The sequence below is a fragment of the Peromyscus maniculatus genome, chromosome 6 (assembly GCF_049852395.1).
Source record: "Peromyscus maniculatus bairdii isolate BWxNUB_F1_BW_parent chromosome 6, HU_Pman_BW_mat_3.1, whole genome shotgun sequence".
Taxonomy (NCBI): domain Eukaryota; kingdom Metazoa; phylum Chordata; class Mammalia; order Rodentia; family Cricetidae; genus Peromyscus; species Peromyscus maniculatus.
The window spans coordinates 134,673,020-134,699,739 of record NC_134857.1 but is presented as its reverse complement, the minus strand read 5'-3'; the positions used below and the strand labels follow the sequence as shown (position 1 = coordinate 134,699,739).

At 44.6% G+C, this 26,720-nt stretch overlaps 1 protein-coding gene across 1 annotated transcript in view; it reads right to left on the bottom strand.

Moving 5' to 3' along the window:
• Positions 1 to 15,317, bottom strand: part of Erich3 (glutamate rich 3) — a 110,984-nt gene extending 95,667 nt beyond the window's left edge. The window contains exon 1 of the mRNA XM_042280185.2: positions 15,158 to 15,317. Within this exon, the coding sequence (XP_042136119.1) occupies positions 15,158 to 15,180 (23 nt within the window). The 5' untranslated portion in view covers positions 15,181 to 15,317. The remainder of the gene's footprint in view (positions 1 to 15,157) is intronic.
• Positions 15,318 to 26,720: the final 11,403 nt, after the last annotated feature.

The following is a 26,720-nucleotide window of genomic DNA, read 5'->3' as shown; positions in this document are numbered from 1 at the left end:
GGAAACACCATCCTGACAAGGAAGTTCCTCCTTAGGACCCCACCCCAATTCCCATGTGTAACTTTAAACATTCAGGAAAAGTCTTCCCTGGAAGGAGCTACACCTCAAACCTGTCTCTTCCTATTTCTTCCTCAAAGAGTGCATAGTTTGGCACCATGCCATTAGTAAGTGTGCCTGGCATGACATGCAGTTTCCTGGTGCTTAGCCAGGTTCCCTGTCATGTTACCTCCAGAACTCTGTGAGAGCGTTGGCTTGTCTTCGTCATTAGTGACTAGTGTTCCAGGCACACAAGAACACGCCCAGTTCTTTGTGATGTGCAACCAGGCATTGTTCTCTTTATAGAACCTCAAATTATTTCTAGTTGTCAACATCTTTCTGACAGAACATGATGGAAGACCCCTATCTTCCAAAGAGATCCTGAAAACCTCCACATTATCCTGCTTCTATGTTCTGATGTCTAGCCTGGGGTTAGGCAAAGCTTGCCTTGCACACACTCACCTGTCCTTTCCCATTTCCTGTCTCTCTCTGAAATGCTAGTCCTCTTGATCACTTAGCATGCCAGTGTCTTCTTCCTCTTCTGTGATGCTGCCTACTGCTTCTCTTCTATTTTTATCTATCCTCAAGAAAGATATTCTCAGAATTGTGCAGAATGCATACTGAAATGTGGTTGAAATATTGTGTGCCCCAATAAACTTATCTGGTGGTCAGAGAACAGAACAGCCACTATATTAAACATATAAACAGGTTAGGTAATGGTAGCACACGCCTTTAATCCTAGCATTCCAGAGGCAGAGATCCATCTAGATCTCTGTGAGTTCAAAGCCACACTGGAAACAGCCAGGCATGGTGACACACACCTTTAATCCCAGGAAGTGATGGCAGGAAGCAGAAAGGTATATAAGGCATGAAAACCAGAAACTAGAGTCTGTTAAGCTTTTAGGCTTTTGAGTAGCAGTTCAGCTGAGATCCATTTGGATGAGGACTCAGAGACTTCCAGTCTGAGGAAACAGGATCAGCTGAGGAACTGGAGAGGTGAGGTGGCTGTGGCTTGTTCTGTTTCTTTGATCTTTCAGCGATCACCCCAATACCTGGCTCCAGGTTTGTTTTTATTAATAAAACCTTTTAAGATTCATGTTGCACTGAAATGCATCTTAAGGTACAAGATCTCCCCCAGGTATCAACAGTTTAAAAGAAAAAAGGGGAGAGAGAGAGAGAGAGAGAGAGAGAGAGAGAGAGAGAGAGAGAGAGAGAGAGAGAGAGAAGTCACACTGGGCATTGACCAAGCCAAGTTTTGACCGACTCCACAAGTCCTGCTCCTCAGAGTCATCCATCCTCTGGATGAAATGACCAGGCCCTCACTCCCACCCATGCTCAGCTCTAGTGAGGACTGCTCAAGAGGGACATGACCTTGAATGAGCTGAGGTAGACCCTGCAGATATTAACAACTGACAAATGGGCAACATGAGATTCCATAAAGGAGGCTCAGGTGACTTCTGTGTTGATGATGGCCGTAAGATCCCTGTTGCACTTAGACATGATCAAGGTCTTCAGTCTGGAGGGTATCCTTCAATGATGAAATACTAGTAATCAGGAAGCCAAATCAGAAAGGCCACTTTTGTGATCAGGAGACACTTTCTGAAATCCACCTATAGAGTTGACAACATCTCACAAAGAACTTGATTGCCTCCATATATCGTTAACACTCTAAGCTAAGATGGAAAGCATCACCAAGTAGCACAAAGTGGTCCTCAGATGTCACAGCGGGCTACAGTAAATCCTTCCTTTTTCCTTCCTTTCATTTTTATAATGCAACCTTAATTTTTTCCTTGGTAACTCATTTAGGTTACTTCTAAACAAAATAGAGATTTAATTAAATAATGTTTAACTTTGATTTTATATCCTTCTAGAGAGCTGTCATTCTTCAAGTCAGTCCCCAGTCAATACTGAGCCCTTTCTCTGGCCTCAGGACAATCCTAAGAATACTGCACAGCTCTTAGCCTGCTGGCCTGTCAGGAACAACTGCTAAGCACCAAATGGGAGATCCGACCAGCACCTGGGCAGTCAGCAGAAGCCATGCCGTGTAGACTGTGTTTCTAAACATGTTCTGAAGCGTATTAGAGGAGCAAAAGAAAATTGTCCTAAAAGTTTCAGTCTAACACCTATTATTTTTGTTTCTAATGAAGTTACATTTCTTTCCCAGGATCTGGTTCTTGTCTGTTTGTTTGAGACAGCATCTCTCTACATAGCCCTAGGTGTCCTGAAATTCACTATGTAGACCAGGCTGTCCTGGAATTCAGAGATCCATCTGCTGCTACTTCCTGAGTGCTAGGAAGTGCTGAGACTGAAGGAATGCACCACCATGGCTAGCTTAAGATAGAGTTCTTTTAAAGTCAGGGGTTTCTAACCCTTTTGGAGACAAGGTTATACATGTATTACTCAGGTTTCTCCACCCCTTGGAAACAGAAAGATATAGTTTAAGTCTTCTATTTCCATCTCTAGCTTTGACTTTCAACAAGTTGTCTGATTGCTAGTCTCTGTTCTGTCATCTGAGGTGTGAGTAATTCTGTCTTGTGGTCATGGAGCTTCTAGCGAGGGTTAAACATGACGTCATGAGCAAACAGCCCGGTTCAGCCAGAGGCATCGTGGCAGTGCCGGTGCCTTTAGCTGCGGTTTAACCTCATGACGCAGCTGAGAGTCTGCCTGTGCTGAGAGGAGTGAGTACAGCACGGGCATCGTCCACGTGTCTGTCAGGTGCACCAGGAATGCTCAGGAGGAAGGCATGGTTTAAAACCTGGAATGAAACAAGACATGAGCCAGGAAAAGGAAATGGGGTAAGTGCTAGGCCATGTGAAGGGATGAAGGGGACATGTGAAGCTTGTCGCGGGGAAGAGAGTGATTATCCAAATCTAGGGATGAGAGAGTACTGTGGGATCCCCCTTCTCTTACCCTCTTGCCAGAACCCCTCCTGACACAGTCCCTCCTTCTCCTGACCTGCCTGCTGTACACACACACACACACACAGCCCCATTCCAGAGTCCCTGATCAGATCGCTGAGGATACCACCATGCACCATAAGTGCTTAAAAGACCACTGAGTGGCCAGTCATCAGCATGCCTGCTTCCAGATATGGGAAAGACTGGTGCAACAAATTCAGCATGCCTCTGGAGTGCCTGGTGCCGTGTGTTGTCTTGAGTTTCACATCTGTGTGAGCATAGCACCTGCTCTTCAGAGAATGATAATCCAGCCAAAGGAATGATGCTGCATGATCAGGTAAACTACAGTCACAACATCAAGTGCTCGCTGTGTCTGCGTCTCTTGTGATCGTTGGTATCTCAGAGTCCTCAGGAAGTGAAATCTGAACTAGGTCCTAGGTGGCAGATCAAGGGTTAAAGGAACAAACAGGATTTGGGTGAAGGACGAGAGGGGTAGAGAAACTGTCTGGGCACATATTAGGAGCATCACACTCTAGGTACCAGAGATAATGACCCTGAGTTACCAGCACTGCACAGTACAATCAGTGTAATAAAAGCAGACAAATTTTGAAGTGAGAATGAACTGTCAATCAAGGAAGTTAAAATTTTAGGTCAAATATTCCTTACTCTGCTGCCTTGGTTTGGAAATCTGAACATTCTTTATTTGCACTTCACATTAGAAAATAGATTTATTTATTTATTTAGAAATAAAGAGCTTGCTTAAAGTTTTTAAATCGTCATCTTTTGGTTATAAGAAGCCCAGACGCAGGGCTGGAGAGATGGCTCAGGAGTTGAGAGCACTGGCTGCTCTGCCAGAGGACCTGCATTCAATTCCCAGCACCCACATGCCAGCTCACAACCATGTGTAATCCCGGTCCTGGGGTATCTGACATCTTCTGTTCTCTGCAGGAACTGAACACACACAGTCCATAGCAGACATGCAGGCAAAACACCCACACAAACAAAGTGCAGTCAGTTGTTCTTAAAGAGAAGCAGCCCAGATGCTTGAATGCACACACACACACACACACACACACACACACACACACACACACACAGGAAAAGAAAGAAGAGGGTTTAGTCCAGTTGCTGAAGATGATGCATGGACAGTGAACTCCTCCCGCCCATTCCCTGCCACTTAGGATGTGCCTCCGCCTGTTTTGAGCAGCATATTCAGTTTATTTTTGGTTGACATACTTTAAGAATTAGAGTCTAAAGATCCAAGCAATATATACTTCCCACAAAAAAACAAGAGAACAACACTGTAGCTGCCATTCATCAAATTCCAATTATGTGCCAATACGTCTTCAGGAGAGGCACTTATCAGCCCCCTGTCTGGAAAGAAGAGTAAATGGGGTTCAGAAAAGTGAGCTTTCCCAAGTTCACAAAATAGGAAATCAAGCTGACATCTTTCTGATTAAAAAAAAATCTTCTAATCCTACAGAACCTCTCTCTCTCTCTCTCTCTCTCTCTCTCTCTCTCTCTCTCTCTCTCTCTCTCTCTCTCTCTCTCTCTCTCTCTGTGTGTGTGTGTGTGTGTGTGTACACGTATATAACAATGGTTAATTTTTAGTGTCAGCTTGACTGGATTATGAAACAAGACTAGGAGACTAGTAAATTCTACTTCTGGTTGTGTTTGTAATGACATTTCCAGATACAATCAGATCCCACGAGCTCTGAGCAAGTACATGGATCAATCCCCTAGGGATCTGTCCCATGATGACTTTCTAGAGAAACAGTGAAATTAAGAGGTGAGTCCTACAGGAAGTAGGCCATAAAGTACATGTGTCTTTTGGGGCTATATCTTGTCCTGGCTCCCTTCTATATACCCACCTTTTTACATTTCTTATTGAAATCTTTCCTTCCATAAGATGTTCTTTCAAGTATTTTGGACACAGTGACACAAAAAAAATCACACACACACACACACACACACACACACACACACACACACACACACAGATGTCCATCTTAGACTACCAGGAGCTTTAATTTAAAGAAAAGGAAACAAAAAGAAAAAGAAAACTTTCAGATAGTTGGAACCGTTATTCTGCCTTCTAGGAAGGATCTGGCTGCCTGTCGGAGCTTCCCATCCATTTTCCAGTCTCTTGAGAGTTCTGAAAGCCCTGCCTGAGCCGTCCTTCCGGGCACAGGGCTCTGGAATTCAGCTGCTGCTTCATGCTCTCGAATGGAGCCCAGAAACTTTGGAGCTCTCATTTACTTTCTGCCCCAAACTTGAAATCTCAGTACCCCTCTTCTCATACCAGCATCATTCTCTCCCTGTCTTTGTTCTAGAAGATTCCAGCCGGAGTCAAAGACTGAGGACCCCAACTTGACTTGCAGGAAAGAAGAATTCATAGAGAAGACTTTTATAAAGACAACATCTCAGACTTGTGGTGGAGTTGGCATTTTCTGCAGTTAACAGAAATTCCAAACTAGATTTCAAGAGAAGGAAAACAGCCGATTTTTACACTTACAACATGATCAGAAATCATAATTTAATTTCTGACTTAAAGTTTTAAACAAATATCAGTGAAGAAAGGAAAGCCCTAATGTGTACTTTTCCACTTAAGCTTACAAATATGAGGAAGAGACAATGGCTACAAACTTAAGATAGCATGAAGTCTTGACTTCTCAGCACAGGGCAGCTTGTGCAACATGGGCTTACAACACGCGTGCTCCTGAGAACAGGACACTTAAGTCAACAAGTAATGTTGCTATCCTCACACTTCCCAGTCACAATGGTCTGCTGTGTTGATAGCTATAATTACGACACCCTGACTTTAGAGACAGCTGTCCACTACTGTTAAAGGTTCTCAGACATATTATTTATGTCTCACCCATATCCAAAACCCTTCTTCAAGATGGGTTCTTAAAATTGTCTTAATGCTATGTCCGGATCAGGAAACAAATCTAGACATTCTGTAGAAACTTGTGTCTGCTTGTGCACTGAGGTTATACAAAGCACCAATTGTTAATATTTCCAATAAGCCAGGCACTATGCTAAATGTATAGCTATCTCAATTGTTCCCCAAATCAACCTGCAAAAAAGATATACCTCCCACAGGCAAGAGCCAGAGCAATTGCAAAGTTTGCTTAGGGTCACATGATTTCTGTGTGGCAAAGTTGATAATCCAGAACTCAGATCACCTAAGTCCAATCTCAACCAGCCAGTAACAGCACCATAGTGAGCATGTCTAGGAAAAGCCAATCTCTGTCCTTTCTCTGCCTTCCCTACACACTCCTCCTTACTCTGCCTTGTGTCTGGGCCTATCTATTGATGCAGCTATGGCCAGTGAGATATACCAAAAAGAATGCTGGAAGGAGCCCATGACCATCATTTTCCTTCCTACTTGTGGTGGTTTTATAAAAATACAATGCCTGGATCTAATTTTTAATTCCTGCTACCATATGTAAAATAATAAGAAAACTGCAGAGATAAAGACTTACAAAAACTCCAAATCTTGCTAGTAATAAAAAAAATTTAATCATGTATGTATACTGCTGATAAAATGAATCATAGATATTGTCATGGCCTGGGCCTCTACTTGCTCTATTTTTTCTTATTTGCAGCCAAAGACATTCCCAACATAGGATTACTATGCTGCCTGAGGACAGACAGGGGCAGGGAGGGTCACTGGCTTGAAAATCATGTTCAAAACTTGTTTAGACCTTTTTAGGATCTCAGATGAATTCTTGTAAACTGTTTCTAGACCATGGCAATTCCTGAATGTGGCTTTACCACATAGAAAACACTCTGGGGACCATAACTGAATGAATGAATGACTGTATTCTTAGAACCAAAACAAATGCTCGCTTCTGCAGTGGTTGATCTTGACTGCTAACTTGAAGGGACTTAGAATCACCTTGGAAACAAACCTCAGGATGTGTCTGAGGGAGTTTGAGATTCAGTTAGTTAAGGGTGGGAAGTTCTACTTTAAACATGGGCAGCACCGGGGTTTGGGTGCTGGAGTCCATAGAAGGGGAAGCCATCTGAACACCAGCGTGCCCAGAACTCTGCTTCCTGTTCCCGCAGCCAGGACTTCTCTCTCGTGATGGACTGCAGCATTGAACTGTGAGTCGGAATACGTTCTCCCCCGACCCTTAGGTTACTTTTGTCCCAGCAATGAGAAAGTAACTAACAACAGCTTTCAGCAACCACTGGGCTAAGTTTAAAACACGGCACCAGCGACAGTCAAACCAGAGCCATGGAGAGATGTGGACTCTTACCACAGGCCTCGCAGTTTATACCGCAGATGGAAAGGCTTCTCAGATGCTATGCTGGTGTAATTTTAGCAATTGAGAAACAAGTTTTCGAATAGTGTAGTTTTGTCAAAACAGGGGTAAATCATAGGGACAAGGAGTAGAAATAATATAACAATGCTGCCTGCGATCACTTACGATTTCAGAGAAGCTTGGCACTTCCTGGTACTTGTCATCTCAGAGAATAAAAACTTCAAAATACTGATAAGTGGAGGGAGGAAAATTAAAAACCACTTGTATCCCTCATACCCAGCAATTTGAAGTTCTTTCTAATTCTACTCTTCTAATTTACCACAGATTATTTTTATTGGATCCTAAACAATAGAGATAATACTCCTGTAAATATCTCCAAGCAAGAGATGTGCAGAAGAAACTGCTCGATACAAAAGCCACATAATAGCCACAAATATGAAATATTATAGCCTATCGCATAGAGAATGCCAAATTAACAGCAACTGTAAAACACCATGATTTGATTCAATTTGAAGCCCATAGTGTGTAATGCTGTTTCATAACTACTCTGTACAATTTATTTTGCCTGTTTAGTTCCCTGCTGCTCCTTCCTTTGCTTCATTGTTTTGCCCTAAGTATTTTCATTAATTTATAAATGTTTATAGTTGTGGCAGAAAAATAATAACAGTCACAGAAAAATGGATCACCAGTTTAAAATGATCAATTTTATATTCGAATCAGTGCCAGGCACTGAGGGGTGGGAGTAACGTGAGTCCTAAACTGACTTACCACATCCCAGCAGAGGTTACTGGTCTGTTGTCCTAAAACCTCTTCTCACTGGGATTTTCCTCATGTGTTGACTAGGTTTGGATCCTATCTCCTGTTTGAACTTTTGGTTTCTAATATCTGTACATCATGTAATAGACTTACAAACCACACACACACACACACACACACACACACACACACACACACATTTATGGATCGAATCCTAATCTCCAATGTGAAGATTAGGAAACAGGGATTTACGGAAGCGTTTTAGAAGAGAGTTAAGCCCTCACAAATGAGAATAGAACCAAACAAATAAAATAAAAATCAACAAAGGAAAGGAAAAGAGTTTCCCGAAGAGTCCTGATAAGCAGACAGCATAAGGTCACAGACAGAGGCAACCGTCTGTGGATAAAGAAGCACACCCTTTTCACCTGGCCTACCATCCCGAACTTCCTACTCACAGAACTGTGTGAGACACATGTGAGTTATTTCTAAGCCACTCAGTCTGTGGGATTGTTTTTTATAACTTAGATGCACTAAGACACCCATTACTACCACACTGCCATCAATCAATCAATCATTTGTTTTCTGTGACTCTGCATTTCTTATAAAGACTTATTTCAGCTTTGCAGGGCCAGGCAATAAAAGCTATCAGCTGCTACAAACAGGCTGGTTACCTCTAAGACTGCCATAAAATCATATCACAGCACAGGCAGGTGGTTTATACAACAGACATTTATCTTCTAATAGTTCTGGAAGCTAAAAGCTACAATGTTGGGCAGCTGTCTACGGAGTTGGTTGCTCCCAAAGGCTGTGCAGGAAAAATCAGTGCCAGCTTCTCTTGTTGGTTAATAGATGAACACCTTATTGCAATGTTCTAGCCCCTCTCCATGCATGCATGTCTGTGTCTTAGGTCAGATTAGGGCCCACTGCATTGATATCACTTAGCCTTATTACTTATTTAAAGATCTGTCTCCAGATACAGTCACACTGTGAGATGTGGAGGACTCAGGCCACAACAGTGGAATAACCAGAACATGACCAGTTTGTGTAGGCGACATGGACTTAATGCACAGAAATTAAAAATGTCTTTCTTGAGTGCCTAGAAAGCTTGATTCTGGATTCTCTATGCTTGCAAACAGAATGTGACCATTAATGACCCCCTAGGAAGAGCACAGAAACCCTCTGGACTCTACCACATCCATGCTCAAAGAGAAGATGACAGGGAAGCCATGCAACTTTGAGCAGATGAAATTCCACATCATAGAGCCAGGCGTTGGTGGCGCACGCCTTTAATCTCAGCACTCGGGAGGCAGAGCCAGGTGGATCTCTGTGAGTTCAAGGCCAGCCTGGGCTACCAAGTGAGCTCCAGGAAAGGCGCAAAGCTACACAGAGAAACCCTGTCTCGAAAAAACAAAAAACAAAACAACAACAACAAAAAAAAAAAAAAGAAAAAAAGAAATTCCACATCATAATAACCTCCTACAGACCACAAGTTAGAAAGAGATAGAGGGAAGAGCAAGGATCAGAGAGGACTCATAAGAGAATGGAAAGTGTGTGTGTGTGTGTGTGTGTGTGTGTGTGTGTGTGTGTGTGTGTGTGCTTTCCAGTGTTGTTCACTGTTAATATTTATTCCTTGTGGCTCAGCATACAAACAATGATTCAACAACAATTTTCCAGAAACCTAAAATCCTAATACCAACAGAATCATAGTAAAGCACAATCATTCATACTATGCTGTCACCTTGTCACATCTCCTCCTCTTTTCTGCAGAACATACATTAGTGCAAAAAGGCAAGCTCTCAGCTGAATTACTTTGGTCCAAGTATATTTTTTGATCTGACAATGTGCACTGATGATAGTCCTAGTCCTAGGGAAGGCTGTGTCTCCTTTCTAGACTCAAAAAAGAAGAGAGTGAAAGAACCAATAGCTTGTGGGAAGCTGGAATACTCGGATTCACTGTTTGGGTGAAGATAGAGATTCTTGACAATTGTCTAACCTGTAAAATACAACATGGGGTTCTACACAGAGTGCACTAGTCAGTAGCTCTGCATGTGCACAGCTTGGGCAATAAAAAAGATTAAGCCAAGGGAAGGAAGAAAACAAAAAAGAAAAATGTATCGATTGACTCAAGCCTGGGGATACTACACAATCTTCTTACTCAATGTAGTTAGGAAAATTAGTCACTTATGCAAAAAAATAAGGAGTGAATATTCATATCTATTTACTTTAAATAATGTATTTGAATAGAAAGTACAAATACAAGCCTGCTCACCATACCTCTTTGCTAGTTAAGAGTTTTACTCAAATTAATCAACTATTCTGTCATTTTTAGAAAATTATGCACACAGTCATACCATTTGGGGATTTTTAGTTTGAAGAAAAATGACAGAGACACTCACAGAAGAGTGTGAATGTTGGAGTGTACACTCTGCTTCTTTGTGCTGATTTTGGTGCCACTTAAATGTGAGTGTTTCACTTTAAACTTGGTATTTATGAGATCACCATATGATGACTATCTGTGTAGGGAAGGGAGGAAATTATGGGAGGGAAGAGCCACAGCTCTCCCCCACTTACTGCATAGTTGGTCTGCATTGAAATGAACCACAGAAGGCTCAGCACTAACTAGAGAATTTGAGATTTTTCACTAGGAATAACATTGCTGGAAATTTGAAGGCTCAAAAGTCCATGTCCCCTCAGGCTTAGATTATGTGGTACTGTCTTAGGAGTTAAGAATCCAGTCAGAGAAGCTGTACTTTCCAACTTTGCTCTTCGTCCAAATAACCTGGAGAACACTGTCTTCTCCCTGCATTCCTGAGCAGAGGTTTGGGGAAGGGACAGGAGCAGAGGACCACTGGACCTTATGGTGGCACTGTTCTCTAAACCAGCTTGCAAACTTGGATGCACACACTCACGGGGTACCACAGAAGGCTTTCCTGAAGACACTTTGGAAGGCTAGCTCCAGTAGAAACCTGCTCTGCTCCTCAATTTCCCCCTGTGAGTCTTTAGAACGGACCTTCTGGAAAATGTCCTCCAGTCATACTCATTCCTCCCCTCATGTTTGCCCCACTATAAATTATAAACACCTTCTACTCCCATGAAAGGAAGGTGCCTCTCGCCATCCAGGGTCCCGTAGGGAGCATCAAGCTTAGCAAAGCAGAGACACAAAGTGGAAATTTGAGGGATATTCTAGATGTTGCTACAACAAACACCTTCCATATTGGGCAACAGGTCTGATTACAAACTCAATAGCTTCCAGCCCTTTGTGTCCAGAGCAGTTGAACTCATTGGGTAGTCATCTAAAGCTAACCAGGAACATTTCCGGTGACAGATGACTGCAATGTTAATAAGTGTCTCTGAAGGATTTCCGAGAATTCCGCATTCCCAGGACAAATGCCTCTCCATTCCCATCTGTTTAGATGAATGGGTTTGCTCAGCCAAAGGAAGAGTGTGGTATCTATATTAAAAAGAATAAGACCTGTGACGTGAGAGGAGAAGCCAGGACATGGGAGTCTGGTAAAACCACCTGGAACTAACCTGCTCCTCAAAGCTAGCAGTTGGCAAGATAAATAGAAACTGCCAAATTTGAATTCAAGTATTTAAAAATATCAAGTCTGAAATTCTGTGTTAGAGATGATTTGGGGGATAGACATGAGCAACAAACTATAATTTCCTATAGAGGACCACATTGTTAATAATGGAAGGAAGACCCCAAAGGCTACGCAAATATGACCTACTGTGAAGACCACAGTGGATGGCACTGCCGCCTGGAAGATATATGCCATCTAAAGATGCACAACTGGTGTGTTTGGGCTCTGAGTTACCACATAGAACAGCCCTGCAAAGCATGCATTTTCTGCATTTTTCTTGTCATGGAGTATAAACTCCCTCCCCTCTTGGCTCAAAGATGTATCTTCCATGACTCTTCTAAGTGAAGTGGCTCTCTCCCACAGGGAGCCACATTCATGTGGATGCGCATGAAGTGATGAGCATGAAGGCAGAGCTATACTGTTTTATTCTCATCCACGATGGAGGGATTTTAATATTCCTGTTCCACCTTGAGGCATGGTGCCCAGCCCATAAACACACACAAAGAGCAAAGTGGGTGGAATCTAGTAAATTGCAGGGACCATGAAATGAAACTGTTGGGTCTAAAACACTTTCATTAGAGACCGTGGTGTTGTCTACAGTGGTTCATAGTTGGTATCCACCAAATGGAGAGGCAGTTGAGACTTGAAGTCTCTGTTATCTTTGAAAGACTTTTTAGGACCATTTTTATTTACTCCCATTCTCCATCTGAACAAAGCCAGTGTTGGGCCTGTGTGGTTTTTATATCCAGTGTTTCATGGTATAATTAAGTAGGCAAGCAACTCAGAGCAAAAAAGAGCCAAGAGACAGCATCAGACTCTCCTAACTGACTGGAGAAATTTCAGACTTACAATATCTGTTTTATTGCAGAACTTAACTTTATTACCACTTTATCTTCAAAATATAATAAGTACAAAGTGCCTCAGTAATGATGGAGAAGGCTTCTCAGCTTTGATGAAAACTTTTATTTGCTACTCAAACTTTTATTATTTCCAAATGGTAACATAGGCAAGAGAAATAATTATTCTCTTTATTTGAGGGGGAGACTTTAGTAATTTGAAATGCTTTTGTTATTGGGTGAATTTTAAGGCATGTAGACTAAATATGTTTCTGTTCATTGTTTCCACTTATTTGCTTATTTCTTTATTTATTTTATTTATTACCTTGTCTTGAAACAGGGTCTCAGGGCCTCACTGTGTAGCTATGGCTGGCCTGGAGCTCACAATGTAGACCAGGCTGGTCTTGAAATCACAGAGATCTGCCTACCTTTGTTTTCCAAGTACTGGGATTTAAAAGTGTATGCCCTGCACCCAGCATCCATTTAACTTTATGAACTAAACAAGACATATTTATACATGCACTATGCACTATTACAAAATTATTGTCATCATATATCAAAATACTTGATCACTATGGCTGTGATCCATCAGATGTTGATCTGATTTGGACAGAATTTCTATACATTAGTGATCATGCACATTAGATTGTTGAATGGGACGATGAAGGATGCAAGCTGACTGGAGATGCTGGCCTCGTGTTTCAGTCCTGACCCTTCCACCCCGTACCACCCTTAGAAATTTCTCAATCCTAAGCTGCCTTGTCTGTGGAAATGGAGATCAGGAGATATTTCATTACCTCAGAAAGGACTGTGACTCCTGTAAGTCCTGAATATCGGCCCTGACATGGCTTTCTTTTGTGACTACATGGCCCAGCCAGTATCATTCATCCAACCAGGAACTGTTGAGCTTCACCTAACCCTGAACAGTCGTAGATACAGAGAGACAAAGCATAGAATATTTCAAGAACCTTTGCGTTTTAGTGCAGGATGTGCTGCATCCACAGGGCGTGTGTGTGTGTGTGTGTGTGTGTGTGTGTGTGTGTGTGTGTGTGTGTGTGTGGTGATAACCATTCCAGCTTTGATCTGGAAGTTCCAACCCCCATTGAGACTTCAGCAACTGTCACACCTACGAGGTGGGGCCAAGGGAGGCGCCTGGAGACCGGAGATCATGGTTCTCTCTGTCCCATCCAGATCTCGGGTCTCCAGGCATGACAGTTGCCGAAGTCTCAATGGGGGTTGGAACTTCCAGATCAAAGCTGGAATGGCTACCCACTGTGTGTGTGTGTGTGTGTGTGTGTGTGTGTGTGTGTGTGTGTGTGTGTTTTGCATCCCCATGTAATCCTTGCACACACTTTCCTTAGGTCCCCTTTCTCCATGTGCTCAGAACCACTCGAGCTTCAGAAAATTTTGACTTTGGTATCTGAAATCTTAATCTTGGCAGAATTTAATAAGCAGCTACAGGTTAGCCTATATTTTCACATAAATGGATAAATGGACTAATCAGATCCTAACCTAGCCAAGAACTTGACAAACATAGGAAGAGACTATGACTGACACATTCATTTTTTCTGAATTGGGACAAAGTGCCAACTGCATCTGCAGAAAACATATTATTCCTGTCCCATGGGACCGTGGCCAACAACACTTGCTCAGGAACTCAGCAGCAAAACATTAAAGCTTTGAAATTCAATTTAGCACAGGGCCCTTACTCTCCAGAATGTTCTGGAACTAACTTCTAACAGAACACCTTACAGGGCTTTGGATTGTTCAAACATTACTGACTCTTGTCCTTTCATCCAGAGAACTCATTAAAAAGTGAAATCTTCAAGTGTGATTATAGAGCCAAGAGCAACAATGACTATGTTCTCTGAGACGCCACCATCTCCAAGTGATCCTAAATAGGGTGTCTTCTGCCAGTCCACTGCTCTTCAACATGTGTGATAAATGCAACTGAAAAGCATCCAATTAGTTGCAAAACCCAAGAGGGGAAGGGAGTGATCCACTTAGTAGAAATGTGATAATAAAAATTGATGTAGTATGCATTGCACACTTAATTCAGAAGGCAATTGGATACTCTCCCTTTCACAAAGAATGGAGACCTTGTTTGTGTAATAACCAACAAAGACTGTTCACTGTCTGTGATGTACTGAATGTTGCTAATAGGCCCTCTGAAGAGTTGCTCTATCCACAGGAGACCATGTGTGGGCGCCTGGGTGCTTCGTGCCCTGATCTTTTGCTTTCCTGTATCACACCACTTTCCTGGGCCCAGGTGATTCTAAAGGACCCTCGTGGTGCTTCTGTGACTGGGAAGATATATTTCTGACATAAGGTGCTCTCCCTCCTACAGGGAAACCCTCATAAAAACAACCTCTCCTTCGTTTGCAAGCCACAGACAGGCCGCGGGGAAAATTGATCTCTGCCTCAAATCTCCCCACAAATGCGTATTTTGGTAACTTCTACTTCAGCGTTTAAACACTTGTGTTCCACACTGCGGGATCTTCATCCCAGCTAACGCCTATCCCTGCTTATTGTATGCGGTTTTCACATCCATTTTCCCCGTCTTTCCAGGCTGAGAACGGGCAGGGGGCAGGGAGAAGATAGGACGCCTGGGATTTCTGCCATCCTCTTGAAACCTAGAATCTGTGTTTTCCCCGTCTCCCAGCCCACCCTCCCTCTCTCTGTCGCCCCTGAGCTCCGCAGCGGGAGGGAGGGGGAGGGCCGCTGGCTGAAGCCGCCACCTGCCTCAGCAAGGCAAGGCTCCAGTTGTCACTTACCCAGCGGGGTGCGAATGGCTCATTTTTGCTGAATCCCTTTTGGACCCCGCTGCAGGTGCAGACGCAGCTAACGGTGGCTTTGCGCTGCTGCCGCGGTGGGACTCAGAGCACCTGGGCTGGGCTCCTCCCTTCCTTGCCCGGGTTCCCCGCAGCCTCCCAGTTGCTGCTTGGTAGCGTCCACAGGCTCCCGGTTGCTAAGGGAGGAGAAAAGGCAAGCACCCAGGGCCCGGAGAAGCAGCGGGACGGCTGGAACCAAACCTGGACAAGCTGGAAAAGAAACTAGCTCCCACCCTGCTCGCTGGGCCGTGATATAGAAGGATATGGGAGGAGATCCGGCCGTCCCCAGCTTGGTTGCTCTGGGATTACCGTTCCCCAGGCACCTGAACCCTGAAAACACACACACACACACACACACACACACACACACACACACACACACACGTCCCTTTCTGGCCCAGCTTCTTCCTGCTAGGCCCCTGACTGGGTGGTTTCTGCAGGCAGGAAAGCAGGGAAAAGCCACAATCAGGTGCCTTGGTTTCTGCTCCTATAAACAGACCCAGAATGCAACATGACAGATCCAGTTTTCCTCTTGATCAGTCACAGCCTTTGTTTCTACAGCTGCAAGGCATTGCCATCAGCTTCCTCCTCCGTGGCAGGCCCATCTTCACATCCCACGTCCCCATGCCAACAAACTGATCGGAGATGTTCAGATGTCGGAAGGGAGTTGCGGTAGTGAATGGGGCCGTTGTGGATTGAAACCCAGGGGAAGAAGACTGGTTGTAGAGGAGAGAGAGCCTTGGTAGGGACTCCACTCAGTTCTGGACTGAGACGACCTATTGCTGGTCTCCTTGCTTTGTCAGCTATCTGCTGAGTGACTGCTGAAGGGCTTCTGTGATGGCAGGACACAGCAAGGGTGGCCGAGCTACCACCCCGCTCTCTGTCCCAGCTCTCAGGTGAGACCATCTCCGCCATTAGCACGCTGCTTTTTCTCATATTACAAAGGTGCACTGAGCGTGAAGGACCAGTCTCCGAGGCACCTTCCCCAGCATCTCCCATCAGAGTCATGGTGATACTTTTCTCACCTGCACTCCTTAAATTCTAGCAAAATCAAAATCTTTCCCCATCCCTTTCATGACATTATAACCCCACTCGTGACTCCCTGGGCGGCTTCTGTTTAACCTTTGGTGATCAGTTTGAACACTGCTTCTTTAACACCCTCAAGTTGGCTGGTGAGCTCTGTATTGATGGCTTTTGATGACTTTCCTTGTGACTGTGACAAAGCATTCAGAAACAACTGAAGGAGCCAGGTTGATTTCTCACTGGGGTCAATCTGTCACTGTGAGCAGGTTGGTCTGTGCAGCTGATAACAGGCTGCTAGACTTCTCACCTGTAGGCAAATCAGGAAGCAGAGAATGGAGCTTCAGCAGACCCTTTCCAAGGCAAATGCAGCAAACCCCCCTCTGCCCACCCACCCTGACTCCCTAGAGGCTCCACAGCCTCCAGAACCAGCACCACCAGCTGAGAACCAGGTGTTCACACAGGTGACCCTGTTGGAGACCCTTCACGTTCAAACCCCACCAAGCCGAGCTGTTGGCTGATTCTCTCCCTCTCCCCAGCCCCCGCCCCTGCCACACCAACATACAAGCATTGCTGAACACACCTGACCACCTTCCCTATACAACCTGGCTGAGGGTCAGATCCTCTATTTTGCACATTTATTTTATTTTTCTGTGTTTTCCGAAGCAACAAAGCAATTCAACAAAAATTTGGAGCAAAAATAAAGGAAAAGAAACATCTAAGTTGCAGGGTTTTTAACTGAGTATGTTGTAGATACTTCTTCTGCTGAAGCAGACACACAATGAAGATGATCATTATTCCTAAAGTCTGCATTGGCCTCTAAGTGGAGAAACCAAAATTCAAACTGAGATCTAGCTGATGCAAAAAACAAACAAAAAAAAAACTGTAATTTTAATCATTATAACGTGATTTCTTTCTCCCTGTAGCTCCTGTAAATTGTTGCAGAATTTAAATTATACACAATCTCAGAGTTATCAGACCTTAGGTATCCAAGACATTCCATGGGTAAAATTAGGTAGACAGATAGATGATCAGTAAATAATATATAGATGGTAGAAAGATCAATGGTTAATAGATTATACATAGATGTACTGTCAACTTGAGTTGACATAGCCAGTTGACAAGCTTTGTGTCAACTAGATTCATCAGAGAGGAAGGAGCCTCAATTGAGAAAATGCCTCCATAATACCCTGCTGTAAGGCATTTTCTTAATTAGTGACCAATTGGGGAGAGCCAAGCCCATTGTGGATAGGATGATCCCTGGGCTGGTAGTTTGGATTCTATAAAGAAAGCAGGCTGAGCAAGCCAGGAGGAGCAAGCCAGTAAGCAGTCCTGCTCCATGGCCTCTGCATCAGCTCCTGCTTCTGAGTTCTTGAGCTTACTGCTTTTGATAATGAACTGTTTTATGGAACTGTGAACAAAATAAACCTTTCCTTCTCCAAGATGCTTTTGGCCATGGTGTTTCCCTAATTAAGATAATAGATGACAAAATGGCAGGTAAGTAGATAGATAGGTAGATAGATGGATGGATGGATAGATAGATAGATAGATAGATAGATAGATAGATAGATAGATAGATAGATAGATAGAGACAATAAAGGCAAACAGACTTATCTAGATCCAGCTTAGAGCATCAGCCTGAAAGACCCAAGGCTGCTTTGAGAACCAGATTGTTAGAACTAGAGACAGGCAAAAGTCCATTCCTTTCCCTGTGTCTTCCCCACTACACTGGACTGCCGTGTTTTTATGAGGTTGCCAATAGTGTTCATCATCATTAGATTCTAGATTCCACTAGATAAAAATGGGGGGGGGGCAGTGAGGCTGGAGATGAAGAAGTGGAGGGGTAGAAAAAGACCTTACTTTGCACCCCAGGTTCTAGCAAGTCTAGAGATGACACAGAGTGCAGTCCTCCACAGGTGCTAATGCCAATCAGTGTCTTCCAGGGCGGATGATACCGTCTCAGTGACAGAATAAGAAAGGAAAATAAAACACATCACCCAGATGCTTGAATTTCTGTAGAAAGGATCCTCTGGCAGGCTGCAGAGAGGCCTCCTTACCAGCATGAATTAGTTCATAAATGGGTTTGAGTTCTCCACTCCTGTGAGCTGCACCATTTCACATTCCTGATGGAAACTGCAAGGAAGCCCCTAATTTTCACTTCAGAAAATGCTCACTGTGAAAAATGCATTGGGAATTTAGCCAGAAGGAATTTTTATGTTAATTTCTGTTGTGGAGAAAGGGTAAGGGAAAAAAGAAAAAAAAAAAGTAAATTAAACCATTTCAAGACCAAATAGTCACCAGAGTCATTTTCATTTTCTTGCAGGAAAACAAGCCCCCAGATATGCCCAATAACATCAGAAAATCATGCAGACATTTCTGCTTTGTGGAAGATTTGTGGACTAGCAGTTAGGGTCACACACTGAGGGAAGTGCAAAGGCAGAGACAGAGCACACCACAGTGGTGAGTGACCTCTCCATTTGGTGATGAATTCACCCATCTAGACTCTTAGTGGCCATCCTAGAAGAGGAGTCACAATCTGTGACTTTCCAGCTAACTCTAGCCCAAAGGCTAATTGATTTTGTCCAGCCCTCAAATAAGAATGATTCTGCACTTGTTAATGATTGGGGGCATCTTAATAATCATATAAGACACTTGAAATTTATATGAAATTTATAATGTCTGGGAAGTTCTCCCGAGGGGACCCACACCCATTTTCACAAGCATCCCCTTGCAGCTCCCGAGCAGGAGGGCAGAGTGGAGTCACTCCCACGGGAGCCCATGCTGCACAAAACCTGAAATACTTGCTGTTCATTCGCACAGAATGTTTTTAAGAAAGTTGCCTCTGGCCTATATCAACTTTACAATCAAAAGGGTAGCTTATTCAAGGGCCTTGAGAACAGGTACGTTTTTCCCTGTTTTGTTTTCTTTCCCAGCACCCATCACGGATCCCCTCCCTTAGTAAGCTCTGAAGAAGCAAATGAAGCATCTAGGGAGATGCTGAGGCCAGTGATGTTCTTGTTTTTCAGGCAGCAGACCTGAACTGGGCTCACAGAATCCACGTTAAAAATGCTAGGCACAGTGGTGCACATTTGCAACCCCAGCACTGAGGAGGAGGAGACAGGAAGATGCTGGAGCTGACTGGCCCCTTACTCTCACCTTAACTGGTGAGTGCCTGGTCAGTTAGATGGATGGCATTGTTGAAGATGACACCCACGTTGTCCCCTGGCTTCCATACTTATGAACATACACATGCATAAACACCTGCACAGATGCACCTGCACACACACACACACACACACACACACACCACAAATATAAAAAGACAAAGGCTAATGAAAGAATGAATGGATTGAAGAAGAATTAAAGAAATGTCTTTCTATATGATTCTCTCTTGAATAACCAAGACTTTCATCAAGATACAACCCAGTGGTGGTTGGCAGAAGTTTCGATGGAAATGGGAAAGCACATGAAGAGGACTCACAGCCTTTCTCCCCTGGATGGGACATCCCTCCACTTCTGACCTTGGTCACCAGAACCCCAGGTTCCTTGGCTTGTGAATGGTAGTCGTATGCCCCCTCTCCAGCAGCTATTAAGTGAGCTAATAATCTCTGAGCTTAGACTGGGGGAGGTAAGTCAGCTTCTCTCATTCTGAGGCTCGGAGCTTGAATTAAGCCATGTTACCAAGCCAGCTGCTTCTTGAACCTGTACATGGCTGGTTGTAGGACTTCCCAAATTCCATGATGCTGCTAGTCAATTCCATTACTACACAAATGTCCTCCCTTTATAAACACTGCACTAGCCTCAGGGATTATGTTCTAACAACAGAATATGAATAAACATACACCAAGGACTTAGACTTCCTGGTTCTTTCTGAAGATCTTTCCCCAGGATTCTATACCAGCAGATGGAGATGCTGGCTGTGAGAGCAGACAGGAGAAGCAGGAAAGGATACTGAGACTCTTTGTGGGTCTCTTAAACAAGCCCACTCCCCACCCCCATGCTCTTCTCTCACGCTGTGACCACATCCTTGGCGGGAAGTTAAAGAGACGAAGAACTTATCCTGACTGATAATTGAGGGTGCAGTCCGCCGTGGCAGGGAAGGCATGGCCATGGGAATAGCTCTCAGCGACAGCTGCAGGAACACAAGGCTCACATCTAGGTGGATGGAGAAGCAGGGCCAGGGTGGAGAGCAAGGCTAATTATAAACCTCAGGAGCTACCCTCTCAGAAACCCACTGCTTTCAGGTAGGTTCTGTTTCTTAGCAGTTCGACAACCTTCAAAATTAGTACTATCATCCACTTCTGGAGAAGTACTCAAAGATGAGGGAGAAACTAGGATGAGCCTCAAAGGGTGTGCAGAGGTTGTTGAGGATGGGGACGTGGAGGTAAGTGTCGCAGAGGTTGCTGAGGATGAGGCATGGAGGTAAGAGTCACAGAGGTTGCTGAGGATGGGTGTGGAGGTAAGAGTCGCAGAGGTTGCTGAGGATGGACTGTGGAGGTAAGAGTCACAGAGGTTGCTGAGGATGGACCGTGGAGGTAAGAGTCGCAGAGGTCGCTGAGGATGGACTGTGGAGGTAAGAGTCGCAGAGGTTGCTGAGGATGGACCGTGGAGGTAAGAGTCACAGAGGTTGCTGAGGATGGACCGTGGAGGTAAGAGTCGCAGAGGTTGCTGAGGATGGTGTGGAGGTAAGAGTCGAGTCTGCCCAGTGACCATCTCCGGCCCTGTGCTGCCTTCTAGATACCAAACATGAATGGGTTCTTGTTTGGAGCAGACATCAGAGGCAAAGGAGAGACAAGAGATGATAAATCCACCAAGGAAGCCTGACTCACAGGGCTCAAGTGTCACACAGTGGCCGCAGGCTCACTCCCCTCCGCCAGTTCATGCCGCCTGTATCACCAACATCAATATTTGTACCAACTGCCCATGTGCCTGCCTCATCTCCCACCCCAGAGTCAGTCTGGCAGGAGTGTGGCCCCTATTACCCTCTATGCTTCAACCAGAGGACAGAAATGAAGACGGTGATAAGACCTGATTCACAGTTAAGTGTTTCTTGGCATTGCACAGCGTGGCAGATGAGAGAGCCTCTTCGACTTAGAACAAGAGCCATGATCCCCGGGGGAAGATTGGTGGGTTACCTGGAGGGACATGAAAGACACTTTCACTGTATTTTTCAGAAGTAAATAAATAAAAACGCAGCTTGGTCACTTTCACATTAATACCGTCACTCAAACTAGATTAAGATCGCGCTAAGTCTAAAACCGTAGTCTGAATAATACTGAATAATAACGATCTTGGCATTTATTACATCATTTCTTATGAAAAATTGACCCTAAAGGAGCTTAAGATGTTTTTCACAGACTTAAATATTCTCCAAAGAAGCGTGTTTTGCCTAGAAACTGCTCGGCCCACACTATTACCCCGAGGGCATGAAGGGTAAGGAGTGTTGTTGCTATTGGAGTAATCACAAAATCTCAGTTAATGATATTCTCGGGTGACAAAAGGCAAATCAGGGCACATTATCAAACAGGCATCAAAGAAACTGGAAAGGGGAAACACAATTCTGGACTGGGAGACGAAGACGGCAGCAACCCTGTCACTGATTCCCTGTCATCACTGAGCTTCAGGTCACTAAAGCAAGCACTGAGGGACAGGCATGTGGGGAGACAATGTTTGCAGCAGATTTGTTCTGGATCTGGGCATGGGCAGGTGGCTGGTGTGAGCCACACATCATTGTCTGGAGTATGTGTTGGGAAGGAGCTGCTCATTCCACAGCAAGGGACTGAAAGAAGAAGAGAAGAGAAAGGGAAGAGTCGGGTTCCACTGTCTCCTTTGAACTAAGGGCTGAGTCACCCCAAGTCTTCCTACCAGACCCCGCATATTAAGGGTTCCGTCACTCCAAATACAGCCAAGCAATGTGGCTTTGAGAGATATCAAGAACGAAGGACAGCTCTGTTAGCTCCGAGTCAGCTGCAGGAAACCCAGGGCAGGGTGGTGATAATAAAATCAATCAACAGACAACTACCATCTGCTGAAGCTCTACCACTCACCCAAAAGCAAAAGTTGAGACTCCTTGAGTTGGACAAGTTTGTATACAACATTGCAGTTGATCCAAGATCAGACTGTGAGATTTGGGGCTTGGGATGCTGATCCACGACTTATTCCCTGCACCTGAGCAGGGCAGTTGCTGCAGAGCTGCAGAAAGCTCTCGGCCATGAGCCAAAGAGTCAGACAGACAGAGCTGCAGGCAAGAAAGGCTCTGAGAGGCAAGTTCCACAGCACTGGGAAGGGAAGTGTGGGACTTGATGGCGCTTGTCGTCGTCTGTGTTCTACAGTCACAGCAATGGAGGCTCTTCTCTGAGCTGTGAGCCAAGGGGCGAAAGCCAAGTGGTCTGTGCTACTGTGTGTGCAATGTGGAGGAGTGTTGACCAGCAGAGAAAGGAAGCCCAGCGGGGACTTTGAAACTTGCCTGATATAAAAAGAGTAGACAAATGACACAGAGGAGAAACCCAAAGGGGGGGGGGCGTGGATTCAACGTGGATAGTCACAGACCTTAGGAGCCCTGCCTCCCCTCCAGCTTGCTTGGCAGCATGACTTCTCACTTAGACTTGAGTAGTTACATATATGGGATATTGTAAGTCATGAAAATGTTTCTCAGTTGTAGCCAAGGGCTCTCACTACACAGAAGTGACTTAAGCAGAGGTCAGAGTTTCTGCCTCCTCTGTTTGGTCTCTATGCAAACAAAAATCCCAGCTGTAGTGCTGTGAAGGTGGCACTACATTGCACTATAGGGCAGGCTCGCCTGTGTCCACGCACTGATGCAGTTAGGCCCAGCATCTGACTTCTATAACTAACGCAATCTGAGTGAAAACTCAATGTGGCACTTCTGGGAGGAATCTTTAACAGTTCCTGGAATGCTGAATGCTGTCTCTCCTCTCTTCCCCCAGCACAAGCATGACTTGTAGCTCTCTCCTGGGGTGTCTTTGTAAGGAAGGTCAACAGGATAAACACAAGTGATAAACATCCTTTGCTGTTCAAAGCCATCAGATTTGGTGTCAGTCATCAGAGAGAAGCTGGCCTGAGGTGATTCACAACTGTGTAGTAGCTACCTGATTCTGAGGGTCATCAAATTTTGCTAAATTTGTCTTTCTTGCAATGAAGACATTACTTGTTATTCTTGGGTAAAAAATAGTCTTGTTTCCCTCAAAACATTTGACTTGTGATAGCATGAAAATATTAGACTAACACATGCTTGTTTTCAAAGGTTGTTAAATACTATCATATTCCAAGTCTCGAATGTGAGTCAAAGGGAGCTGGAGGTACCTCTCCTCAACCTTTTGCAGCTTAGTCCTGACAAGCCAGAAGGAATCCAGAAGTTGCAGAAGCAGGCGCAGATGGTGGTGTGATGTGGGAGCCAGAGCAGCATTATAGGGACCAACAGGAGAAGGCCTCAGAGCCTCCTGTGTGGGGAGCCACCCCTCTCCAATCAACTGTTCAAAGGAAGAGCCGACGGCTGAAATAAAAGGGATCAAAACCATCTGTTATTTTGGAGGATGGAGCCCAGACACCTAGAATTTGGGGGACTACCTCAAAGGAGTCAGCAGGAGACTGTGGGTTAAAGAGATCCAGAGTTAGCAGGGGATTCCATGACCATCCCTCCCTCTACCTCCCCTGCAGGAAATCCACTTTTTATTCTCAAGCTGACTAAACAGAAGGCCTTCAGTCACCAACAGAACAAGGGCAGTGGGTAAGAGTATTTCAAAGAGACCCTGTCCAGATTTCTGGGGGACAGTCATGGGCCTTGTCATCAAAGCTAATAAATTCTACTGCCATGGCACTATGAGGGGTGGCAGGAGTGGCCCCTAAAAACAATGCTGGCGCACACTGTGGGCCAGGATCTGTGCCCAATGCTTTAAATGTCAGGTCTCATCTTAAACTCAAATACTATCATTTTCAGCTCTTTTACAGAGAATGATTCTGAGAAGCAGGGAACTGAAGCACTTTCCCTGAAGTCACACACTTGTAAGAAGAGACACCGCCTTACCAGGCCGTCAGTACCGGTGTTACGCTGCCCCCTGCAGGGTGCTTAGGGATGAGCAGGATACAAATAGGATGTCCCCAGAGAAGCAAGTAGTACGTCCCTAATACTTCCTATGTGCTAACCACCAACACGTATCTCACTTAATTCTTGGTAACTCTGAGGATGTGTAGCTTCATGGTACACTTGAGATAAACGAGGCTTAGCAGGGTTAATGACCAACTGAGAAGACCAAGTGAGATAGTGGCCAGGGCCTGGCAAATTCAGCCAGGAACAGCTGCCTATGGAGCAACTGCTTCAAAAAACAATTTTCACATATAAGGTATCAAGCTATCTGGTTAGATATCATTTTGCTTGTTAACTGTTAGTTCCAGCTGTTTCAGGAACTGAATATGAAGTAATGCTGTGACGTGGCCACTGTCAGTGTGATCCTGACATGTACACTCAGCTGTACAACTTTCTCCTTGTTCTTCAGAAGTCTGCTCACACCTGTTACATTTTCTCATTTGTAATAATAGCCTCACTGGAAGGAGGCTGCAGGGGAATTCTATCCTCATCTTCCATCTGCGTATTTGGATGCTTCAAAAAGACACAGGGGGTCCACAAGCCAGTAAAGGACTTGCTTGAGAGTTTTGGTTGTTGGTTTTGTGTTGTAATTTCTGGAAGACCTCCGCTCTGAGAGGTGGATCTGATCTGGGAAGCGTTTCTTCTTCCTTACAATTTTAAACCAGAAGTCAAAAGCCCAGAGCAGGAAGAACAGGCGCACCAGAGGAGCCAGTCCTACAGCACTGCTTCCACGGTTGGCTGCAGCTCAGCTCAGCTAGCAAGCTTCTAGAAATGCCTCCTAAGACAAACACATCTTCTCTTTTTTTTCCAAAGAAGCTGAAAAGCCAGATGGTCTGGGTGAAATTTTCTAATTTTTAGAACACTCTGCAGAGCAAACAAAAAATATCCCCGGTCAGAATTTTTTTCCACCCAGGCTCTAATTTGCAAAGTCATGTGACAAAACTCTACTGTGCAGACAGGGAAAGAGATGGATGAAACCCCATGCTTGTCCCATGTCCCAGAGGGAGACGAGCAGGTAAGAACTGGGTGATGGAAGATGAAGAAAAGTAGGGACAAATAAGCTGTGGAAAAGGTGTGAGAAGGCTGGCTAGGGTGACTTCCCTACATGCAATGAATGACCTGGGAGAAGCATTCCTCAGACAGCAGGAGCCTATGTAGGAAGGATGTTTTCTCGAGAGGGCTCATGGAGACTGTCAGGATCCAGAAGGGGGAAAGCCCTTCTTGGGGAGGAGCAGAGACCCACGGATTCCCGGAAAAAGTCACACTGCTATGTAATTGCAGTGTATTTTCCTGACAAAGATGTAACCTTCAGTCCACCTTTGACATCAGCCTTGTTTCCAGATGCAGCCTCTGACAGCTTGTATACAGGGATTTTAGTTTTAATACAAGTTTAATTGCACAACAAAACATTTGAAGCACCAAAAAGACGATGAGCACAAAGTAATTCTGTCTCACTGAGTGGGGACCCTAGTTAAGAAGTGCAATAGTGAGATGATAAGGATTTATATCTTTAAGGGAAAGAGTAGAATAATATCTAGACCTTGCCGACACTAATTCTGCAAAGTACTGTGCCCCTAAAATGACAGAAGCCGCAGAGCAAGTGTCTGGCTTTCTACAATGAGAAGAAACATGAACAACCCTTAGGCTTACACACAATTTTTTTTTTAACCTAGCCAATGCTCAACATACTTGGTTACTCACAGGAATCCATCAACAAAGAGACCCAGTCCCGTGACTATGTGGCTGGCTGAGTCAGGACAGACAGCAGCTAGCCTGAACTACCTATGCACACAAATGCATGCCAAACAAGGTCACAACCAGGCCTTGTTCTGTGCAGACCCAGACAGTTCAGGAAGAAAGCTGTGCACACTTGAGAGAGGATGTATTGCCAGTGCTGTTTGGGCTCATTGGGTTGCTGGTTTCCATACATGTCTTTGGGGCAGACTAGACTCAAGTGACTGTGTGCTAATGACTGTGAACTTGAGGATATGTATCAGGCTGTCAATCATTTCTCAAATTTAGGACCACTGCACAGGCTGACAATTAGCCTGAGTAAAACTAAGGTGATGTTTTCAGTTGCTCCAGGCAACTCAGGCAAGCAACCAAAAATTACCATCAGCGGTTTGGAGTTAAAAGCCCCATCCGATTCCCCTGCCTTCTATAACGACAGATCCTCGGCTTTTCTTTTTGCTGGTTCTTTGAGCAGCTGCTCATAGTGGAGCTCATTATGCAACAAGGAGGAACAACCTGTATCAATAAAACCAACTTATGTGGGGGGCACTGACAGGATCTGTGGTGCTGAAGTAGCTTATTACAGAAAATGCCAACGTGCAAGACAGGCCTGCCTGCCGTCCAGTGGGCCCCGTGTATGTGAGGCTTAGTTCA